The sequence below is a fragment of the Schistocerca americana genome, chromosome 9 (assembly GCF_021461395.2).
Source record: "Schistocerca americana isolate TAMUIC-IGC-003095 chromosome 9, iqSchAmer2.1, whole genome shotgun sequence".
NCBI lineage: Eukaryota > Metazoa > Arthropoda > Insecta > Orthoptera > Acrididae > Schistocerca > Schistocerca americana.
The window spans coordinates 20,870,516-20,894,558 of record NC_060127.1 but is presented as its reverse complement, the minus strand read 5'-3'; the positions used below and the strand labels follow the sequence as shown (position 1 = coordinate 20,894,558).

At 42.0% G+C, this 24,043-nt stretch overlaps 1 protein-coding gene across 1 annotated transcript in view; it reads left to right on the top strand.

Annotated features, from left to right (window-relative positions):
- Positions 1-5,131: 5,131 nt before the first annotated feature.
- LOC124550845 (ankyrin-1-like) overlaps positions 5,132-24,043 on the top strand; it is a 63,327-nt gene continuing 44,415 nt past the window's right edge. The window contains exons 1-3 of the mRNA XM_047125572.1: positions 5,132-5,178; positions 18,194-18,361; positions 18,482-18,529. Of these exons, the coding sequence (XP_046981528.1) occupies positions 18,274-18,361; positions 18,482-18,529 (136 nt within the window). The 5' untranslated portion in view covers positions 5,132-5,178; positions 18,194-18,273. The remainder of the gene's footprint in view (positions 5,179-18,193; positions 18,362-18,481; positions 18,530-24,043) is intronic.

Sequence of the window (24,043 nt, the reverse complement as noted above, 5' to 3'; positions counted from 1 at the left end):
CCTGGTGGAATGACTGGAACTGATCTGCTGTCGGACCCCCTCCGCCTAATAGGCGCTGCTCAGGCATGGTTATTTACATCTTTGGGTGCGTTTAGTGACATCTCTGAACAGTCATAGGGACTGTATCTGTGATACAATATCCACAGTCAACGTCTGTCTTCTGGAGTTCTGAGAACAGGGGTGATGCAAAACTTTTTTTTGTGTGTGTATAATAAATTTTTGTGGGCTGAGGGTACGTAAAACGGTAGGTGTCTGAAACAGAGGAGATATAAAACACAGAGTGAGAGTAACAGCCGGCCGCTGTGGATGAGCGGTTGTAGACACTTCAGTCTGGAACCGCGCTGCAGCTACAGTCGCAGGTTCGAATCCTGCCTCGGGCATGGATGTGTGTCATGTCCTTAGGTTAGTTAGGTTTAAGTAGTTCTGAGTTCTAGGGGACTGATGACCTCCGATGTTATGTCCCATAGTGCTCAGAGCCATTTGAACCATTTGAGGCACACATGACAGCAGCAGAGCTGTTGGTATAATTATCAGTAGACACAGGATTATATGCACCATAAAAACCTTAAAATATGCATGCTAAGGTGTATAAAAATGCTTAAAAATGCCTGAAAAGTGTCGAAATATGCAAGATCAAATAATAAAAAGCATGGTATATACTGCGTGCAATATATCTCAAAGCCGAACCTGTGCATATCAGTTACGAGGATGAGCGCGGGCCACGCAAAAAATCGGTACATGTAGAACGCTGACATCATTTTATGAATACTTTCTGATAGAGGTTAAGAAGGGGACCTTTCTTGTAATTATTTTCTAAAAATTTGCAAAATGGAGACGCATACTGTGTTTCCAGAATTGTTCCTTCTTTGCTATTGTTGTCGGTAACAAGTGGATGCGATGCGAGAGAATCGCAATGAAACAGTCGATATGTACAGGACCAACTTCGAGATATATCGCACGCAGAGGGGAACGCTCAAAAACTCCGTAATATTTTTTTTTAAAAAAAGGCGTACAGTCATGAATTTTTTGAACAGCATTAACTTTTAATTAATACTATTGGACCAAAGCATCATTTACAATTTATTTTACATTTTCCTATTATTGTAAACATAAGCGGCCCGGTACTGTTACATATGTTCGTTAGTAAGATTGTGTCTTCGATCACTCAAAACATTTTTATGAGCAGAAAAGGACAGTTCTACATCAACTGAGGCAACTGGGCAGTATTTGAATTTGGGTGCAATGTGGCACTTACTGTTTCTGTTAAAATTTCACCCATCCCATTAATAAAACTGTCAATTAGGACAAGGGTTCAAAGCCTGGGGTATTGTTAAAATGTTTTCAGACTCTTCTGTGAGTTTTCTTGGGAATACCTCCGGCAATCAATAGCTCACTAGACTAATTTTCTTCATTAACTGAATAGATTCATTCCACGCCAAACTTTGAGTTTCGAGCTTTTTAATAATTGCAGGTAGATGGTAAATAATGAGTGCTAATGACAGCAAAATCTTTTAATACCGGAATCATGAAAAACTTCCTGCACTGGCAAAGTGCCAAAGCCTCCGCACTGTCGAAATCGTTTACTACCCCTCTAATGGCACCATAATGTTCACTGTTAAACAACACAGTTTCGACCCACGTACCCCAACGAGTTACCACTGGTTCGGGAGGTAAAGGCACATTTGGTAGTTTTTCTTTGTACGTCTTGATTTGAGCAGAGCCTTTAGAAACACTTCCTTTGTAAATGAAATCAATTTATTTACATTCACAAACGTGGAATTTACTTCTTCAGCAAGGTGACGTACTCCATGAGCAAAGCACGTCACATGAGTCAAATTGGTATATAATACTCCGAGGGCTTTTCCTGCTTTGATCATATAGGGAGCAGCATCTGAAATAAACACAAACACCCTTTCATCCGCAGAAGATTCTGGAAATATATTTCTAATACCCTCATTCACAAATCTTTCGATCGTAGAATGATTTACTTTTTCAAATTATTTGCAGGTCGCTAGATAGGAAGAAGAAGGCTGTTCTTTTAGAGCACCAACAATTAAATTTGCAATGTAACGGCCATAATAGTCTGTAGTTTTGTCAACTGAAATCCAGATAATGCTGTTTTTGAGTTCACTGCGTATCTTTCAGAACATTTACATAAATTGTCGGTATGTAAATTTTACGCAATGTTGATTCATCTGGTATATTTTGATTTAAGCAATATTTGCACAGGAAGCCTTTGAGGATAGGGTTTGTAACTTTGTGAAGAGGAATATTGCTTGCAATGAATGCTTCACATAGATCCATGTTAAACCGTCTGTTTTGGTTACCTTTGGACAAATCTCTGCTACTCCAACTTGCTGTTGTCAGAAGCTGTTGTAGTCGTCCTCTCTTCTGCATTCCTGCTATATGAAGACTTGTCTTGACATGCTGGTCTGTTTGAAACGTTTTTTTACACGAAATGTTTTACTCGCAAACTCGACAATATAAAACAATTTCGTTATATGTAAATGTTCCAGGATGGTCAGCTATCCACGAAACGACGTTTCTTTTTTCGGGCGGCATGGCGCACAACACCTTACACACTACACGTCGTAAACACGTTCAGCTGTGTACAAGTAAATTGAGAGCTAAAGTGAAACAATGGACGTGCGACTAAAAGCCTGCGTACTTTAATATAGTTATCGCCCACGCGTACGGTATGACAGCGGTGGGGCTCAACCGGGAGCGCTGGCGTAGGAGCATTGACTCTGTCTTCCTATTCCTGTTACTCTTCTGTAATGATTTCGCTAGGCAGCGGCCTCTTGGGTAGCAATTGCACCGCCATCTATCACAAAGCGGAAAAAGTGGTCCAACTAAAACATTCATATTTCTTTACGTTCTACACGAATATGTAATAAAAATGGGAGTTTCTATTTAAAAAAAAAACAAAAAAAACGCAGTTGATATCCGTTTGACCTATGGCAGCGCCATCTAGCGGGCCAACCATAGCGCCATCTGGTTTCCCCCTTCAAGCAACAAAAGTTTCGTGCTTTGTAGTTTTTTCGCTTGACGCTTATTTCGTGAGATGTTTGGCCCGGTCACGATCAATGGACCACCCTGTAGACACTCAAAATATTTTATCTCTGGTAGTTTCTTTGACCATTGGAGACTTCATTGGTATTGGCAAGGAGACAGCCAGCATGATTATTAAAATGACGTGTATGACATTGGACAGCATACACAAAAGACATTGGCTCTGAGCACTATGGGACTCAACTTCTGAGGTCATTAGTCCCCTATAACTTAGAACTAGTTAAACCTAACTAACCTAAGGACATCACACACTTCCATGCCCGAGGCAAGATTCGAACCTGCGACCGTAGCGGTCTCGCGGTTCCAGACTGCAGCGCCTAGAACCGCACGGCCACACACAAAAGACATTCTTTTTAAAATTATTTAAGTTCTCTTGTGCAGTTACAAGAAAAGAAAAGAAACAAATGAATATGGATTAATATATGTTTATTCTGAAATCTTTTGTTTTAATTTTTATTGTCTGATTTAATTTTTGAGCTTTATGGCTTTTTTAACCAATACAATTGTTCCTCCCTTCTCTGGTTCTTCTCAAGCTACTTTTGAATCAGCACCATCTGCAGCACTGCTAATTCTTTCTCATTTGAGAACAGCTATTTTTATTCTGGAAACAAAACTGACGGTTCGAAGGTGAAATGACTAGAAAAGAAGGAAGAACACAGTGTGGGAGTCACACCTCCAGTTACTTCCTCTTCCCCTCTCAGATTACACATAGCTGCTAGAGATGACTGCACAAGCCAAAATATTTGTGAAATAATTGCTGTTCCTCAAACATTTCAGGTGAGATATGTGCCATAGTACATTTCTACCCCAGGATTATAAAAAAAATAATGATTTGTTATTGTAAATGTTGCCATCTTATTCCTCATTGATACCCTCAACATAATTAATAATCAGAATTTATATATGTCCAAGAACTTCAGAAGTGGATGCACAAATAGTGTTCAATAATTCAAGAAGGAAATTTTGTATACAACAGCCTTTGCTGCTGTAATGAATTAATCATTCTAATTGTAAGAGGTAAATACAGCAGCAAGCTAGGCAGTCAGTCTCCAAGATGTCTGTATTGTCAGTTTATTGGAGAGACTGAAATGACCACCTATTTCACAAAGCAGATCGCATTTCACAGTTGCTTCTATATTATGCGCCTACTTACAATTGACCATTTACCATACAGCAACATTTAATCGTATACTTCGTCTAGAAATGTTGTATTCGAATCGAACTCTGTGACGTCCTTCTGTTGAAAACTTTACCAAATCGTGTACTTCATTGCACACAATCTGTAACTTGCATTCCACATATGAGGCACCACCAATCTGTGGCCTCTGCTTACTTTCGTGTTGATAATATTTAAATGTCTTTTTCTTTAAATGATAATAATAATCGTAAGTCTGTTGTAGCTGATCTGTCGATCTATGTGAAGCTGTCTGTGAATGGAAACAGTTGCAAACTTTTTCCCATGCTTTATTCGGAAATCTAGTAAGATCTCTTAGCGGTCAGATAACAAATATCTGATCATTTAACTAAATTCAAGATAGATCGTTATACATGTAAGTACCCTACCAGTTTAGTTAAATGTTCACACTAATATTTTTACTACACTCTTGAAGTGATTTACAGTGTCTACGAGCGTCATAGTGTCCTCATGCAAAAAGTTTTGCGATCTCGAACGCTTATCACTCATGCTTGCCACGCTATTTCTGCAGACGACGGCTAAGTAAACAACATGAAATGACATTTGTTAAAATACCCAGAGTACTCTACAGTTGTTGCCAACTTAACAGGGCGTGAACGCTATTCCGGGAAAAACTAAACGAGAAATAAAATGGCGATGTACGACGCACACTCTCGTGATTGGCCTATTCCTCGGTTAGCTAGCCCTGGATTTATCTCGAGATCGTACAGCCGGTCCTGTGCAGGGATACTACGAACGTCAGACGTGTGCAAGTATCGCTGCGGGCAGTGGGCGGGGGTTATGGGGGAGAGGGGAGGCTGTGGACAGAATAGGTGGGAGGCGCCAGCATATAAGGACAAAAAGGCGAAACTCGCGACCGACAGCCACTGCACTGCATACAGTACCGGCTACTGCGGCGCGGGACGTTTTTCGTAAGTCTCTACGCATTTCTTGCATCAGCGTGCGGTGTGATGTGCGTATCACTTTAAAAATGAGGCAAACTAAAGAAGGGACCGACTTTTTTCCGAATTTGTTACAAGACTTGTAGCGCAGCAGTCTTTCTGATGCTTTCGAATATCGTTTCGCATCAGTTATGTTCGTTAATGTCTACTGCGTCTCTCATCATAATTTAATTGGCAGTATTCATCACTGTTACTCGTTGTATGTGTTCGAAACATGTCCCGTAAGATTGTCGGATTTGATGAGGTTTGTGCGATGACTGGTGTGCTTGGTAGAGAGCGCTAACAGTGCTGAACGTAAGGCGCTTGCGCATTGATTGTCGTTTTATTGTGGTATATTGATAATTTTTACTTATGGACCATCTGAAGCAACTGAATAAAACACAATTTTAGTGCCATACGTGTTTCGCCTTTATTTTCAGCGAGGCATCATCAGTGGCAGGTTGCGTGGTCAATTTCTTACATATTACGCTCCTGTTGCATTTTTGGTGTTGTTCTTCTTCTTAGGAATGCCAATTTGCGGTTTTTCCCCACATTCCACAGCACTATGAACTGAACGCTTGTTTCAATGCAATGTTTTGGTTTCTGTTGCCGACTGTCGGCGGCGCGTGGTCTTGTAGTAGCATTCTCGCTTCCTGCGCAGGGGGTCCCGGGTTCGATTTTTCCTGCCTCGAGATGACTGGGTGCTGTTGTGTCGTCTTCATCATCATCATTCATCCCCATTACGGTCGTAGGAAGGCAATGGCAAACCACCTCCACTAGACCTTGCCTAGTACAGCGGTGCGGGTCTCCCGCATCGTCCCCTACGCTCCTGGGAGTATGGGACCTCATCATCGTCAATCAACAGCGTACCAGTGGACGAACGGGATGGGAAAGACACCGTCAATATGGGACACAGTGCAATCAATTTTAGCAATTTTACCAGTTTTGCGTAGTTTTAACGCCAGCCAATGACACGACAGCATGCTACCCAGTTTCTGTATCATCTCTACACCAGATTTTCACTACTTAGTGAGTAACATTCACTAGATTGTGAATGCACACAAATACACTGAAGTATACCAGATAGCGACTTATACCAATGCACGTAGGTTATTTACATATTTCTAGAACTTTGATCATAGTGCGAAATTTATCACTACGATTGGCCATCTTTTCCCAATAGGATGGGAGTCAGAGTATTCTTGCATTCATAGGATAAAGTTGGAGAGTGAAAGATCTCCCTGCATTGTCTTTGACCAACGCTGTTTGCAACAGTGTCGCCGATTTAATTTCCAACTGACCAGAAGTGGCAGGGTACTGTTCATTCTACATATCATGTCTCGTGAAGGAAAGAGAGTGAACAGAGTCCGTAACTGCTGTTCAGCAAAGACTGTTCTGCACCTATCTTACAGCACCTATCCAAGTGCACAAGACCTCTCCAGATGCGTGCATGTCGAGGAGGTTAGCACACCTTATTGGTGTAGAGTAGATATGAGAGTGTTGTGGTAATATAACAACTGGTCAAGCAGAAACATGCGGTTTATGCAAAATGGAGGTCCAGATGGATGGTGTTTGAAACATTTCCGCAAATCAACTGTGCTATCGATACTAGAGTATTGTTCTCGTATTGGGGTCAGTACCAAGCAGGTATTGGCAAGAAAAAAACGCTCATAGAACATAAACACATGCACTCCTAAGGTTGTACGGTTCTGCACTTAAACACTCTATAATGTTAAAGTCATGTACGAGGGCTATCCACAAAGTACATTACGTTTTGGAATTAAAAATAAATAAAGTATTGGAAATTTTTTTTATTATACACAGATGAAAGCCACACTTAAATGCTACTTTTCTACGTAGTTACCATTTAAATTAAGGCACTTATCGTAGCGATGGACGAGCTTGGAAATTCCTTCGTCGTAAAATTCGGCCGCCTGCGCCTTCAACCACGTGGTTACCTCTTTTGGGACAGAAAAGGTGTGATTTTTGTGGATTTCCTGGAAAGAGGCACTACAGTAAACTCTCAAAGGTATTGCCAAACTCTGCACAACCTCAGAAGAGCAATACAAAACAAGCGCAGGGGAAAGTTGGGCTCAAAGATCTTGCTGATTCACGACAACGCCCGGGCCCACACGGCAAATGCGACTCGTGAAGTTCTCGAATCTTTTAAGTGGGACTTGTTTCCTCATCCGCCGTACAGTCCCGACCTGGCACTGAGCGACTTCCACTTATTCCCAGCAATGAAGAAGTGGTTGGCTATGCAGCGTTTTGATGACGACGCACAGCTTCAAGAAGAGGTAGTACCTCACAAATCTTTGTCAGTGTCCTAGAATCAAAGTAGGTATGAAAACGACTACTCGATCCATGTCGAAAATGTGACCAGGAAATGGTATACTTCGCATGCATCTTCGTTTAAAGGAAGGCGCCGAAACAGGTTTTCCGTCCGCAGCTCGTGGTCGTGCGGTAGCGTTCTCGCTTCCTGCGCCCGGCTTCCCGGGTTCGATTCCCGGTGGGGTCAGGGATTTTCTCTGCCTCGTGATGACTGGGTGTTGCGTGCTGTCCTTAGGTTAGTTAGATTTAAGTAGTTCTAAGTTCTTGGGGACTGATGACCTCAGATGTTAAGTCCCATAGTGCTCAGAGCCATTTTGAAACAGGTTTTCCATCGGTCTGATGGACATGAGTCGTCACACATGCTTTGGAAGTCCTCTGCTGGTTGTGATGTGGAGAGATTTTATGTTAAGGACTGCAGGTAGATAGCGCTCTTACATCCAGAACAACTTTCTAGATCATCCAGTTCACCAGTGAACTTGTAGGTGTTCCTACCACCTCAGTATACATACTGCAGGACTTTTTTTAAAAAAATAACCGTGCAGCAACTGCCCTGTAAGGTAACTGTTAGCAGGACCACATGGTTGTGATTGATAGAGAGTACAGAGAAGTACATTGTAAATGCGGTTTGTTACATTTTAAAACACTTAGGCAGTATTGCAAAGGGTCAAACACGGGATCTGTTCAGTACTTGTATATCGCAGTCCCAAACCTGGTAATACAACAATCTTCAACCAAGGAGGATGCAAAAGTTTTTTGTAGTCAAATGTCCAGGCACTTTGCAAAAATCTGTTAAGATGGGTGACTACAGATAACTTTGTGATTGCACGTCGGCTTGCGATCTGACATATACAAATTTGTTAAACAGTCTATTACAGCTGTCTTATCGTTGTCCACGATCACTTTACTGTATCCCTGGGCCCCAGTGCTTCCATTTCGATTTTGTTCTCGTATTTCTGTTGCTATCACACACTCATTCCCACGTACAAGAATTTTCATGCACTAAGCAGACATCTAAGTACTCTCTCATTCTCCTACAATTTTCCCTCACTTTGTCGTATCTTCCCCATTTATATGTATTTTATGTTGACTTTAGTAATTTTTTACCGAGTTTCGGGTCATTTTTTCCAGATTTTTTTTCGTTATGTGTATGCTCATATTGCTATCATAACCAGGTGTGGTTTGATTTTATATGTGTAATATCCATTAACCTACAAAAAATTCCTGCGAATTTCCCTCTTTCTGATGATCTACATGCATGGATTTCGGATTGGAAGAGCATGAAAGTAATAGAACTAGATAGTTAAAAGTATGCTAACCCTCGTTTCGTAGCTATACGAGACTCTATGAGTGCAGAGTGCAAAGAATATGTGGAAACTCGACGTCTGGAAACAATTCAATGTCTCACACCAATGCTTCAAAGGACGTGTCTGCAGACTCGGTTGTGGTGCAGATGATGGAAAATAAAAGTCTGGAAACAGTTCTGCATGTTCACTTCATTCCAACTCCTAGTTGTTGGCAGCTGCAACAGGGAGATCACCTCTGTACGAAGCTGATTTCTCCTGCTGCTGCCTCGATCTTCCATAAGTATGTGCTCCTATTACCTACCACGTGTGGTCTGCTATTTCTGTTTATACCATCCAACTCTGATAAATGCCCCGTCGATGAAATACATGTACATTTATCGATGTTTGGGGTTAAAGGGCCGACGTTATCATGTTGTAAACACGTGCTATTTCATATGCAAGATTCCCAGCCTGGACCTCTACGGGTTTTTCACAGTGAGTAGGGTAGAGTGGGGGAAATACACACACCTAAGGAAAAATCGATGTGAACCATTCGTTACGTCATTAAAACCTACGAAAATAAGTACATACCATACAATGGACATTTCTCCACATATTCCAATCGTCTGTAAATAGTTATAAACAGTACCTTAATTTCGAACATTAAAATAAAAAAAAAGTGCAAATGCGTGGTATTCCCCACCCCTGAGGGTAATGACACACAAAGCACTGGGTAATAACGCGTAAAACAAACAAACCATAATAATGTACAATAATTGCTATTTTTATTTGCTTATTAGTTACTACAAATAGTAAACAGTATATTTAAGAATGAAATAATGTAATTCTACAAACATCTCTTATAATTTTTGTTTTTTACATTTTTATTGATGTGAAAAGGGTTCATTTTCTCATACAGCAAAGATCGCGCTTGCAACCTTTTGGAGTGTTCCAGCCACTACATTCTTCATGACTCCATCTGCTACAAGAAATACATCGTTACCATAGTTCTCCATCTTTCCCAAACTCTCCACAAACTAAACAGACATCTGAAATCGCCAATGGATCAATATCATCCATTTCCTCGTCATCACAAATGTTCTGCAAGTCCAGATTTAGGTCATCCTCGCTGCTACTTTCATTTTCTTGGTGGTGTTTTCTTATGTAATGTCTGTTCTTCTTTGAGACTTTTTAAGTTGCAGATTTCTCCACTTATCTGCTTTATCCTTAAGATTTCTTTTCTTGTTTCCTTTAGCTATCATTTTCATGGCTGCTTTTTTTTTTTTTTTTTTTTTTTTTTTTTTATTGATAACTCCGTTAGCAGTTTATTTTTCTCTGGCGTTGCTGTAAGGATCACTGACTTTTCCTTAGGCTTTCCCTTGGCTTGTTTCGTCTTAGGAAGAACTTGTTTAAGTTTTGGAACAGGAGATATGTCAAATACACTAACGAGCTTGACACATGCACTTTTAGTTGATGTTGTTGTGACCTCTTCTAGGCCTACTAGAAGTGGAACATCTTCTGCTGAAGATCCAGGAATCTGTTCTTGACTCCTTTTGGAGATATGTAGCTCGTTTGTAGATGCAACCACTTCATTTCCATTTGTTGCATTCGGAACCTCTTCATCTTCAAGGACAACATCTCTGAAGATCTCACATTGTTGTAAGTCGTCACGCTGAAATTTGTTTGGATTGAAAGGGCAAATCCCACATGCCTTAAACCCTGACTGCCCTTTGTCCATGGTAGCGACCTTAATATATGAATTATGAAAAAGCTCTGCTAACTCATACGGTGTAATTTTTTGATACACCTGTGGCTTCATATACATGTCACATTCACGATTGAAGGCTGATTTCAAAGAGAATGTAACATCTAGTGGTTGAAGCTTGTGAGAAGTGTGTGGAGGTATGATTACCATGACAATAGAATGTTTTTTACAAAATTCAAAAATGTCAAGTGAAATGTGGCTGCTGTGATTATCTAAAATCAGCAGCACAGGATCATCAATAGTTGATTTTACATTGTTCTGAAAATGTTAGATCCATTCGAAAAATAATGGCTCATTGGACCAGCCATTGACGGAACAACCATATATTGCTCCAACTGGTCCATCATTACTTAAGAGATTTCAGCTTCTCTTCCTGGGGAAGATAAACATAGGGGGGATGTTGGTACCAGCAGCACTGAGACAACATATCACAGTCACGTTTTTCCCCCTTTCCCAAGACGTGGCCCCACCTATTTGTTTAACACCTTTAGGAGCCAAAATTCTGTCGGGCTTTTGTGCAGTATTTATGCCCGTTTCATCGACGTTGAACACTCGCCCCTCTTTAAATTTATATTTTTCAAAGACACGTCCTAAATTTTTAAAATATGCGTTAACCTCTTCTTCATTAAATGCCTGTATTCTGTTAATGCTAGTTGCTTCAGGTTTTCTCATGCTAATACTCGGGTTTCTTTTTAAAAATAGAGCTAGCCAATCCTTTCCAGCTAACCCAGATGACTTATCAAAATTGTTTGCAATGTTGTTAGCCTGTGCATACTCAAATGCAATCTTTTGCAGCTGGATGCATGTAATGCCATAGAACAGCTTGGCCATTGTAATAACATGATCCCTAATCTCAATTTCCTGTTCTGTCGAAAATGTTGGGTTTCTTCCAAGTTTTGGACTTTCGGCATTTTTAACCTTCATTCTCGTTCGCAGGTAGCTTCATAAATCCCGAAAGCCCTTGATACTTCCCTTATTTTTCTTCCAGATTTGATGGCATCAAGAGCCTTACATAGTTCTCCTAGCATCCGTTTTGCTTTCTGGGTTTTTCTTTTATAATATCTACCCATCTGAAATTTAAAAAAAAAACCTCGTTAGTATTGAAAATATAACCTGCAAAGGGGAATACCACGCACTTCAACAGCTGCGTGGCATTACCCCACCGTAAGTTCGATGACTAACCTTAGCATAACTCGGCACCTAATTGAAATAGCGGGACAAATCTACGATTCAATTAAAGGTTTAATCTAGGGTTAGCAGTTTATACGCAAGAATTACATTAAAGCAACTTACAGTAGCACTTACCTTGCAAAATACAGCTGACCAAAATTACGAGACACGCCGAAAATAAACAATACTTCACTGCTCCAACAATGCCACTGGAAAATGGCTGGCGTAAGCTGCATAGTAGTTATTACTCCTGCCGGCAGGGTGTAGCACCAACTGGGAACAGCTTGCGTCATTCAAACTGCATAAATCAGCCTGCGTGTGATTACCCACATGCGTGTAATTCCCCCACCTTCCCCTACTCTAAGGTTTAGCTACTTTCCATTTTACTTAGTAGAAAGATCCTTTTTTATTAGGTGTGGCTCATGTGTATGTTCTTTTAGCCCATAACTATGGCATTGTATTCCACGTTGCCGTCTGCTTTCCCGCCAAATTAAAATTTGCGTGCAACTCATGGAAAACAAATTAATTTAGTTTAACTGTTTCATGTATAAGCTTTAAGTCGCCGTCTCCCAGTTAGGGGTTTTGCTACAGTTCTCTACTGTCCCTGTTTCAATATGTTCCTTTGCACCCACAATGTAATCTTGACGTTTTTCATGTAGTTTTTTGTCTACATCTACATCTACATTTATACTCCGCAAGCCACCCAATGGTGTGTGGCGGAGGGCACTTTACGTGCCACTGTCATAATCTCCCTTTCCTGTTCCAGTCGCGTATGGTTCGCGGGAAGAACGACTGCCGGAAAGCCTCCGTGCGCGCTCGAATCTCTCTAATTTTACATTCGTGATCTCCTCGGGAGGTATAAGTAGGGCCGGCCGCGGTGGCCATGCGGTTCTAGGCGCTGTAGTCCGGAACCGCGCGACTGCTACGGTCGCAGGATCGAATCCTGCCTCGGGCATGGATGTGTGTGATGTTCTTAGGTTAGTTACGTTTAAGTAGTTCTAAGTTCTAGGGGACTGATGACCTCAGATGTTAAGTCCCACAGTGCTCAGAGCCATTTGAACCATATTTTGTATTAGTAGGGGGAAGCAATATATTCGATACCTCATCCAGAAACGCACCCTCTCAAAACCTGGACAGCAAGCTATACTGCGATGCAGAGCGCCACTCTTGAAGAGTCTGCCACTTGAGTTTGCTAAACATCTCCGTAACGCTATCATGCTTACCAAATAACCCTATGACGAAACGCGCCGCTCTTCTTTGGATCTTCTCTATCTCCTCTGTCAACCCGACTTGGTACGGATCCCACACTGATGAGCAATACTCAAGTATAGGTCGAATGAGTGTTTTGTAAGCCACCTCCTTTGTTGATGGACTACATTTTCTAAGGACTCTCCCAATGAATCTCAACCTGGTACCCGCCTTACCAACAATTAATTTTATATGATCATTCCACTTCAAATCGTTCCGCACGCATACTCCCAGATATTTTACAGAAGTAGGTGCTACCACTGTTTGTTCCCCTATCATATAATCATACAATAAAGGATCCTTCTTTCTATGTATTCGCAATACATTACATTTGTCTATGTTAAGGGTCAGTTGCCACTCCCTGCACCAAGTGCCTATCCGCTGCAGATCTTCCTGCATTTCGCTACAATTTTCTAATGCTGCAACTTCTCTGTATACTACAGCATCATCCGCGAAAAGTCGCATGGAACTTCTGATACTATCTGCTAGGTCATTTATATATATTGTGAAAAGCAATGGTCCCAAAACAGTGGCACGCCAGAGGTTACTTTAACGTCTGTAGACGTCTCTCCATTGAGAACAACATGCTGTGTTCTGTTTGCTAAAAACTCTTCGATCCAGCCACACGGCTGGTCTGATATTCCGTAGGCTCTTACTTTTTCAGGTGACAGTGCGGAACTGTATTGAACGCCTTCCGGAAGTCAAGGAAAATGGCATCTACGTGGGAGCCTGTATCTAATATTTTCTGGGTCTCATGAACAAATAAAGCGAGTTGGGTCTCACACAATCGCTGTTTCCGGAATTCATGTTGATTCCTACAGAGTAGATTCTGGGTTTCCAGAAATGACACGATACGCGAGCAAAAAACATGTTCTATAATTCTACAACAGATCGACGTCAGAGATATAGGTCTATAGTTTTGCGCATCTGCTCGACGACCCTTCTTGAAGTCTGGGACTATGTGTGCTCTTTTCCGATCATTTGGAACCTTCCGTTCCTCTAGAGACTTGCGGTACACGGCTGTTAGAAGGGGGGGGGGGGGGGGGGGGCAAGTTCTTTCGCGTACTCTGTGTAGAATCGAATTGGTATCCCGTCAGGTCCAGTGGACTTTCCTCTGTTGAGTGATTCCAGTTGCTTTTCTATTCCTGGGACACATATTTCGATGTCAGCCATTTTTTCGTTTGTGCGAGGATTTAGAGATGGCGTGTAAAAGTTATTATTGGCTTCTGTTTCTTGTCATGTTTTTTCCTTTTGCATACAAATCAGTAATCCGAATTGTGAACGGCCGGGCTCGTTGGTCCCGCGTTCTTCTTCCCGTCAACAGATGGCTGTACTTTTGCCAATCTGGTTTACCAGTTTCCTTCCTCCTTCGTGTACGCCACTCCGCACTCTGCGCTCGCTGGTGGTACGCCATGTCTTATACTTTCCAAAGCGGCGCTCGGAGTAGCAGTGTACTGGGGCTCTTTCTATACTTCATTATCCCGACAGTCGTTCGTTGTATCGTCTGCTGTCACTTTCCCATTGTCCGCAGCTTGTGGTCTAGTGGCTAGCGTGGCTGCCTCTGCATCACGGGGTTCCAGGTTCGATTCCTGACCGGGTTGGTGATTTTCTGTGCCTGGGGACTGTGTGTTTGTGTTGTCCTCACCATTTCATCTTCATCATAATCATCACTCGTGACAGGGGCTAGATTGGACTGTGTAAAAATTGGGACTTTGTCTGGGCGCTGATGACCGCGCAGTTGGGCGCCAAGCAAACCAATCATCACTTTGCCACTGACTTACATATTACAGCTCCCAACCCGAACACTATTTGTTAATAGTGTTATATGGTACTTTTTTCTGTCATGTGTACTTCAAATGGTTCAAATGGCTCTGAGCACTATGGGACTTAACATCTCAGGTGATCAGTGTCCTAGAACGTAGAACTACTTAAACCTAACTAACCTAAGTACATCACACACATCCATACCCGAGCCAAGATTCGAACCTGCGACCGTAGCAGCAGCACGGTTTCGGACTGACACGCCTAGAACCGCTCGGCCACTGCGGCTGGCTTCATGTGTACGAATGCGTATAAATGTTATTATTGGCTTCTGTTTCTTGTTTATTTTCAATATCACACACTATGAGCATGTAATTGCCCGAAACCCATCACGATCTTCAAACTTACAACTGAGGCAATATTTTCAATCTCTTCTGGAATGGTTAGTTGCAGGTGTTCCTCCGGCAGAATTGTTTGTAATTTAGTGAACTATTGAAAATGAATTTAATAAATAAATCCCGTCAAGGTAATATTGTTCACTGACACAATGGGATTGTAATTAAAAACTCAAATATTTGATAATATTACTGAAATATCAGTGAATGGCGATCAAACCTCAGTGGCCACACTAAGTTAAAGTGTATGTCTGAGAAACGATTTACACAAAGTTGGTAATCTTTCATTCATTATGGTCATTTTGTTACCTCTCAAAGCATATGCTATACAATGTACGTAAGATATGAATAAAATCACACATTCTAAGTACAGTTATAAGACTCGAAGAGGCCAGGTTAATAGGAGCATGCTACAGCCCTCTGTTCATTTGTGCTTACAGATTTTACATAGCGTGTTCCATTTATTATTTATTTAGCATTTTCTTCTAGTGCTCATTTGCATAATCAATAAACTATTAAATACCATGGATTGATAGATAGATGGATATTCAGCGATCACAGGCCCTGCAGACCATGTGCTGCTTCCACAAACTGCCTCCATTCCTTCCTGTTTTGTGCCCGGTTCCTCCAGGTGTCTTCAACTCCGAAGGCTGCTAGATCCTTCGCTAGGTCGTCCATCCAGCGCTGCCTCGGTCATCCAATGGGGCGTTTGGTGTTTGGTTTCCCCGCTACTGCCATCTTCGCCTGTCTTCCATCTGGCATACGGGCTACACGGCCCACCCATTGCATTCTTTTGCTCTTTATTTTCTGTAGGATAGTTGGTTTCGCATCAGAAGGTAGATTTCCTCGTTTTTCCTCCATTCTCCGTCATCTAAAACTGGTCCCCATACTTTCTCTTTACTCTTCTTTCAAATAGTAAGTTTTTCCTTTTCTCGCTTAGTCATGCTCCATGTTTCTGAACCGGACATTACTGCTGGGCATATCACTGTGCTGTAGATTTTCATCTTAGTGTTCACTGAGATCGAGTTAGAGCTGAGCGTCTCTCTGAGGGATGCATTTCATTCCCAGTGCTATTCTTTCCTTGATGTCCATTTTTATGTTGTTGTCCGTGGTAAACCAAGATCGCAAATATTTGAACTGGTGTACTCTCTTGAATCTCTTGCCATCTATCTCAAGAAATACTTCCTGCTCTTGTCTTCTTCCTAATTGCATGAACTCTGTTTTGCCTCGATTCACTTTGAGCCCTACCTTCCGTGCATAATTGTCCATTTTCTGGTACATTTCTTTCAACTCGTGCTTTTATTCACTTAGTAGTACTATGTCATCTGCATATGCAAGACAATTGAAGTTACAGTCCATCTCTACTCCAGCCCACTCCTCTTGCCTACACTCTTTTATTACTTGCTCTAAGATTACATTGAACAGAACACACGAGAGAGCATCCCCATATGTGAGGCCTCTCTCAATCTCGAATGTTTCTGATGTGGCTCCTCAAAAGCGTACTGCTGCCTTTGACCCTTCCATATAAGCTTGCACCATTCTCACTAGCTTCTCAGAGATTCTGAAGTCACACATTGCATTGTATAGGCTGTTCCTGTGGATGCTGGCATATGCACGTTGAAAATCGACGAACAGGCTGTAGATATCTTTATCATATTCCCAGTGTTTTTCAAATAATTGTCTTAGTGAGAAATGTGATCTATTGTCAATCAGTTTGGTCGAAAGCCGGCTTGGTACTGCCGTATGTTGTTCTCTATGAATGGTTGCGATTTTCTGAGGATAATGATGGACAGCACCTTATACGTTACATTCAACAAGCTGTTTCCTCTGTAGTTACCACATTATATTGTGTATTGGGCATATATTATAGTCAGTTTCCAGTATTCTGGCAGTGTCATCTCCTCCCATAGCAACTGAATCAGTTTATATAGTGTAAGCTCTCATCTCCCTCCTTGATTAATTCTGATGTTATTCTGTCCTCCCCTGGGGCATTGTTGTTTCTGAGTCCTTTGATTGCGATCTTCATGTCTTCTTCACTAACTTCCCATTCTTCTTCATCTTTCCTCTCCTTCGTAGCGTTTGCAGGTAATATCTCATCTTGGTCTGGGCGATTCAACAGTTCTGAGAAGTATTCTTTCCATCTTTCTACAATTCTTTCCTTGTCATTTATCAAGTTGCCATTCTTATACCATTAAGTTTAAATATTTATAACCTGAGATGATAAGCGATGGAAGTGGGGAACTCAATCTTCTTACTGTGTACATCTGTGGCAGATTCAAAACAGTGACACATTTACACAATAATACTAGCTACGTAAAATCAGTTGTATTTTTAGACCAAGTAAAATACATGAAATGCCATTTTTTAAATGTCGGCTTACATTAACTAGCAACTGATGCATGTTATGCTATGATTGAGCAAAGTCTGTGTTAGTAATTGTTTTTCTATAGGCTGTCATAATGTACATAACCACAGACATTCTTAACTGTTGTAATAATGATCGCAAAATCATGATCCCTGTCGGAACGATCATTTCTCGTCGCCACCATCTCTGTAGTGTTTTCGGTTTCATCGTAGCGTGTTTTGAAGACTGCATCAGCCATATTCGAGTCAGCGCTCATTAGCGCCATTATGTTCCTAAAGAACCATAGTTACCCCCACCACCCGCTGTCCTGTGCTTGCACGTGCTATGTGCAAGAGGCACACCCATGCCTCTCTCCCTTTGCCAGAAAAATCAACTCTTAATATCTTACAGCACAGTTCCAGCTGGAAAAGAGTACTTTATACCAGTCTCTCTGCAATAAATATAGATATGACAAAAGAATACTCGCCGTGTAGAGAACACTTTCTAACAATTAATCAGATGTAAACAGAATTACGATGTCTTAAACGGTTTCGGATACATTTAAAGTAAGCAAAGTTGCTAAATCATATATATGGGAGAACGAAGTGGTATCAGACTTGCTAAATTGTATAATCCAAGGTTGACTGAAATGTTAATTTACAATAGTAGCTTGTAGAAAGAAAATATATAGTGATTCATTAAATTACAGGTTTTTCATAAGTGTCCAAAATTGATGAAGATATTGTGAGGGAAGTTCTTCACTTGGCGCAACACCTACGTCCTTGCATTATGTTCTGCAGGACCATAAGTTGTTTTATCTGCATTTTTCTGGCAACAGTCATAGCAACAAATTACAATGGCACAGACTCCGTTACAGGTAAAGAATGCACCTTTTTTGTAGATAAGTCTCAGCATCGTAACTAATGACAATTTTGCAGTGATTAATGAAGCAGGAGTTTAACGTTTTCATTCACATTTCTACCAATATCTTTTTCAGAATCTGGTCCTGAAGTCACAATCCATTACGTAAAAACAGACAAGCCAGGTAAGTGTTTCCTTTTGCAGGGTGTAGAGCATCATCACACCGTGGCATGGACACATCGAAGTCGTTGCAATTCTGCTCCTGTAATATTGAGCAATACTGCCTCTATATCGCCCCATAATTGCTAAAGTATTGCCAGCGCATGATTTTGTGCATGAACTATCCTCTCGATTATGTCCCACAAATATTCGATGGGATTCGTGTTGGGCTGTCTGGATGACCAAATCATTCGCGCGAAATATCGAGAATGTTCTTGAAACCAATTGCAAGCACATGTGGACCAGAGACATGGCATGTTGTCACCCATAAAAATTACATAGTTATTCGGAAGAACGAAGTTCATGAATGGCTGCAAATGGTCTCCAGGCAGCCAAAATTAAACATTTCCAGGCAATGATTGGTTTGTTTGGATCCACAATCCATGTAACACGACCCACACCAATATGGAGCTACCAACAGCTTGCATACTGCCTTGACAACTTGGGCCCATGGCTTTACGGGGTCTACGCCACACTCGAACCCTACCATCAGCTCTCACCAACTGAAATAGCGGCTCATCTGACCAATCCACGGTTATCCAGAGATCAAGGGTCTAACCGATATAGTAACGAGCCCAGGAGAGGCTCTCCAGGCAGTGTGATGCTGATAGCAAAGGTACTCGAGTTTGCTGCCATAGCCCATTAACGCCAAATTCCACCACACTGTCCTAACGGATATGTTCATCATTTATCTCACTTTAATACCTGCGGTTATTCCACGCAGTGTTGCTTGTCTGTTAGCACTGACAACTCCACGCAAATTGCTGTGGTCTCAGTCGTTACGTGAAGGCCGTCGACATCCTCATTATCTGTGATGAGAGACAATGCCTGAAATTTGGTAATCTCAGCACACTCTTGACACTATGGATTGCGAAATATGGAATTCCCTAACGATTATTGTTAACAGATAGATTATATAATTGTAAGACAGAAATTTAGGAACCAGGTTTTAAATTGTAAGACATTTCCAGGGGCAGATGTGGACTCTGACCACAATCTATTGGTTATGAACTGCAGATTAAAACTGAAGAAACTGCAAAAAGGTGGGAATTTAAGGAGATGGGACCTGGATAAACTGAAAGAATCAGAGATTGTACAGAGTTTCAGGGAGGGCATAAGGGAACAATCGACAGAAATGGGGGAAAGAAATAGAAGAATGGGTAGCTTTGAGGGATGAAATAGTGAAGGCAGCAGAGGGTCAAGTAGGTAGAAAGACGAGGACTAGCAGAAACCCTTGGGAAACAGAAGAAATATTTAATTTAATTGATGAAAGGAGAAAATATAAAAATGCAGTAAATGAAGCAGGCAAAAAGGAATACAAACGTCTCAAAAATTAGATTGACAGGAATTGCAAAATGGCTAAGCAGGCATGGTTAGAGGACAAATGTAAGGATGTAGAGGCTTATCTCACAAGGGGTAAGATAGATACTGCCTACAGGAAAATTAAAGAGACCTTTGGAGAAAGGAGAAGCACTTGCATGAATATCAAGAGCTCAGATGGAAACCCAGTTCTAAGCAAAGAAGGGAAAGCAGAAAGGTGGAAGGAGTATATAGAGGGTCCATACAAGGGCGATGTACTTGAGGACAATATTATGGAAATGGAAGAGGATGTAGATGAAGAAGAAATGGGAGATATAATACTGCGTGAAGAGTTTGACAGAGCACTGAAAGACCTGAGTCGAAACAAGGCACCCGGAGTAGACAAAATTCCATTAGAACTACTGACAGCCTTGGGAGAGCCAGTCCTGACAAAACTCTACCATCTGGTAAGCAAGACGTATGAGACAGGCGAAATACCCTCAGACTACAAGAAGAATATAATAATTCCAATCCCAAAGAAAGCAGGTGTTGACAGATGTGAAAATTACTGAACTATCAGTTTAATAAGTCACAGCTGCAAAATACTAACGTGAATTCTCTAGAGATGAATGGAAAAACTGATAGAAGCCGACCTCGGGGAAGATCAGTTTGGATTCTGTAGAAATGTTGGAACACGTGAGGCAATACTGACCCTACGACATCTTAGAAGAAAGATTAAGGAAATGCAAACCTACGTTTCTAGCATTTGTAGACTTAGAGAAAGCTTTTGACAATGTTGATTGGAAAACTCTCTTTCAAATTCTGAAGGTGCTAGGGGTAAAATACAGGGAGCGAAAGGCTATTTACAATTTGTACAGAAACCAGATGGCAGTTATAAGAGTCGAGGGGTATGAAAGGGAAGCAGTGGTTGGGAAGGGAGTGAGACAGGGTTGTAGCCTATCCCCGATGTTATTCAATATGTATATTGAGGAAGCACTAAGTGAAACAAAAGAAAAGTTTGGAAGAGGTATTAAAATCCATGGGGAAGAAAAATAAAACCTTCAGGTTCGCCGATGACATTGTAATTCTGTCAGAGACAGCAAAGGACTTGGAAGAACAGTTGAACGGAATGGACAGTGTCTTGAAAGGAGGGTATAAGATGAACATCAACAAAAGCAAAACGAGGATAATGGAATGTAGCCGAATTAAGTCGGGTGATGCTGAGAGAATTAGATTAGGAAATGAGACACTTAAAGTAGTAAAGGAGTTTTGCTATTTGGGGGGCAAAATAACTGATGATGGTCAAAGTAGAGAAGATATAAAATGTAGACTGGCAGTGGCAAAGAAAGCGTTTCTGAAGAAGAAAAATTTGTTAACATTGAGTATAATTTAAATGTCAGGAAGTCGTTTCTGAAAGTATTTGTATGGAGTGTAGCCATGTATGGAAGTGAAACGTGGACGATACATAGTTTAGACAAGAAGAGAATAGAAGCTTTCGAAATGTGTTGCTACAGAATAATGCTGAAGATTAGATGGGTAGATCACGTAACTAATGAGGAGGTACTGAACAGAATTGGGGAGAAGAGGAGCTTCTGGCACAACTTGACTAGAAGAAGGGATCTGTTGGTAGGACATGTTCTGAGACATCGAGGGATCACCAATTTAGTGTTGGAGGGCAGCGTTGAGGGTAAAAATCGTAGAGGGAGACCATGAGATGAATACACTAAGCAGATTCAGAAGGATGTAGGCTGCAGTAAGTACTGGGAGATGAAGAAGCTTGCACAGGATAGAGTAGCATGGAGAGCTGCATCAAACCAGTCTCAGGACTGAAGACCACAACAACAACAACAACAACGATTTTCGAAATGGAGTGTTCCAAGTGTCTAACTCCAACTATCATTCCGCATTCAAAGTCTGTTACTTCCCGTCGTGCGGTTACCATCATGTTGGAAATATTTTCATATGAATCACCTGAGTACAAATGACACCTCTCCGAATTAACTGGCTTTTACACCTTGTGTACACGATACTACCGCCATCTGTAATGCGTATACTGCTATGCCATGACTTTTGTCACCTCAGTGGCTACCTGTTTCACTACCAGCTGTATGTGGTAGGTATGTAGTTTAGCAAAGGAACATAGTTCAATGGCGTAATACAGGTGATACACACATAAAAAAAGTTCTGCATCACCTCGATTCCGAGCGTTTCGGAACCTGTACACAAAATTGGAATAGAGATCAACATAAACATCATTTCCGCCCTTTTTATTGTTCACGAAAACCACACATTGCATGTTGTACCACCATAACGCGAGACCTTCAGAGGTGGTGGTCCAGATTGCTGTACACAACAGTACCTCTAATACTCAGTAGCACGTCCTCTTGCGTTGATGCATGCCTGTATTCGTCGTGGCATAATATCCACAAGTTCATCAAGGCACTGTTGGTCCAGATTGTGCCTCAACAGCGATTTGGCGTAGATCCCTCAGAGTGGTTGGTGGGTCACGTCGTCCATAAACAGCACTTTTCAGTCTATCCCAGGCACGTTCGATAGGATTCATGTCTGGAGAACATGCTGGCCACTCTAGTCGAGTGATATCATTATCCTGAAGGAAGTCATTCACAAATGTGCACGATGGGGGCGCGAATTGTCGTCCATGGAGACGAATGCCTCGCCAATACACTGCCAATATGGTTGCACTATTGATCGGAGGATGGCATTCAGGTATCATACAGCCATTATGGAGTCTTCTATGACTACCAGCGGCATAAGTCGGCTCCACATAATTCCACCCCAAAACAGTAGGGAACCTCCACCTTGCTGCACTCGCTGATGTCAAAGACATTCAGCCTGACTGGTTCAAATGTGTGTGAATTCTTATGGGACTTAACTGCTAAGGTCATCAGTCCCTAAGCTTACACACTATTTATCCTAAATTATCCTAGGGACAAACACATACACCCATGCCCGAGGGAGGACTCGAACCTCCGCCGGGACCAGCCGCACAGTCCACGACTGCAGCGCCTTAGACCGCTCGGCTAATCCTGCGCGGCCAGCCTGACTGGGTTGCCTCCAAACACGTCAGTGACAATTGTCTGGTTGAAGGCATATGCGACACTCATCGGTGAAGAGAACGTGATGCCAATCCTGTGGCAGTCCATTCGGAATATTGTTGGGCCCATCTGTACTACGCTGCACGGTGTCGTGGTTGCAAAGATGGATATCGCCGTGGACGCTGGGTGTGAAGTCGCGCATCGTGCAGCCTATTGGGCACAATTTGAGTCGTAACACGACGTCCTATGGCTGCACGAAAAGCATTATTCAACATGGTGGCGTTGCTGTCAGGGTTCCTCCGAGCCATAATCCGTAGGTAGCAGTCATCCACTGCAGTAGTAGCCCTCGGGCGGCATGTCATCGACAGTCCCTGTCTCTCCTTATCTCCTCCAGGTCTGAACAACATTGCTTTGATCCACTTTGAGACACCTGGACACTTCCCATGTTGAGAGCCCTCCCTGGCACAAAGTAACAATGCGGACGCTATCGAAGCGTGGTATTGACTGTCTGGGCACGGCTGAACTACAGACAACAAGAGCCGTGTACCTCCTTCCCGGGGGAATGACTGGAACTGATCGGCTGTGAGACCCCATCTGTCTAATAGGCACTGCTCATGATTTGTTGTTTACATCTGTGGGGGTATTAGTGGCATCTCTGAACAAAGGGACAGTGTCTGTGATACAATATCCACAGTCAACGTCTATCTTCAGGAATTCTGGGAACTGGGGTGAAGCAAAACTTTTTTTGTTGTGTGTATTTGCCAACAGACTGGTGCTGTGAAAAGTTCGTAGCCATGCTGTCCAGGTTTATCAGCTATTCTAAATAGTTCAAATGGCTCTGAGCACTATGGGACTGAACTTCTGAGGTCATCAGTCCCCTAGAACTTAGAACTAATGAAACCTAACTAACCTAAGGACATCACACACATCCATGCCCGAGGCAGGATTCGAGCCTGCGACCGTAGCTGTCGCACGGTTCCAGACTGTAGTGCCTAGAACCGCTCGGCCACTCCGGCCGGCTTATCAGCTGTCTTATACTCTCTTCCCCTACACCCACAGCATTATGTGTGGTTTGTGTTCACATTCGCTTCACCTTCCAAAGTTCAATGAGGGGTAGTTGAGAG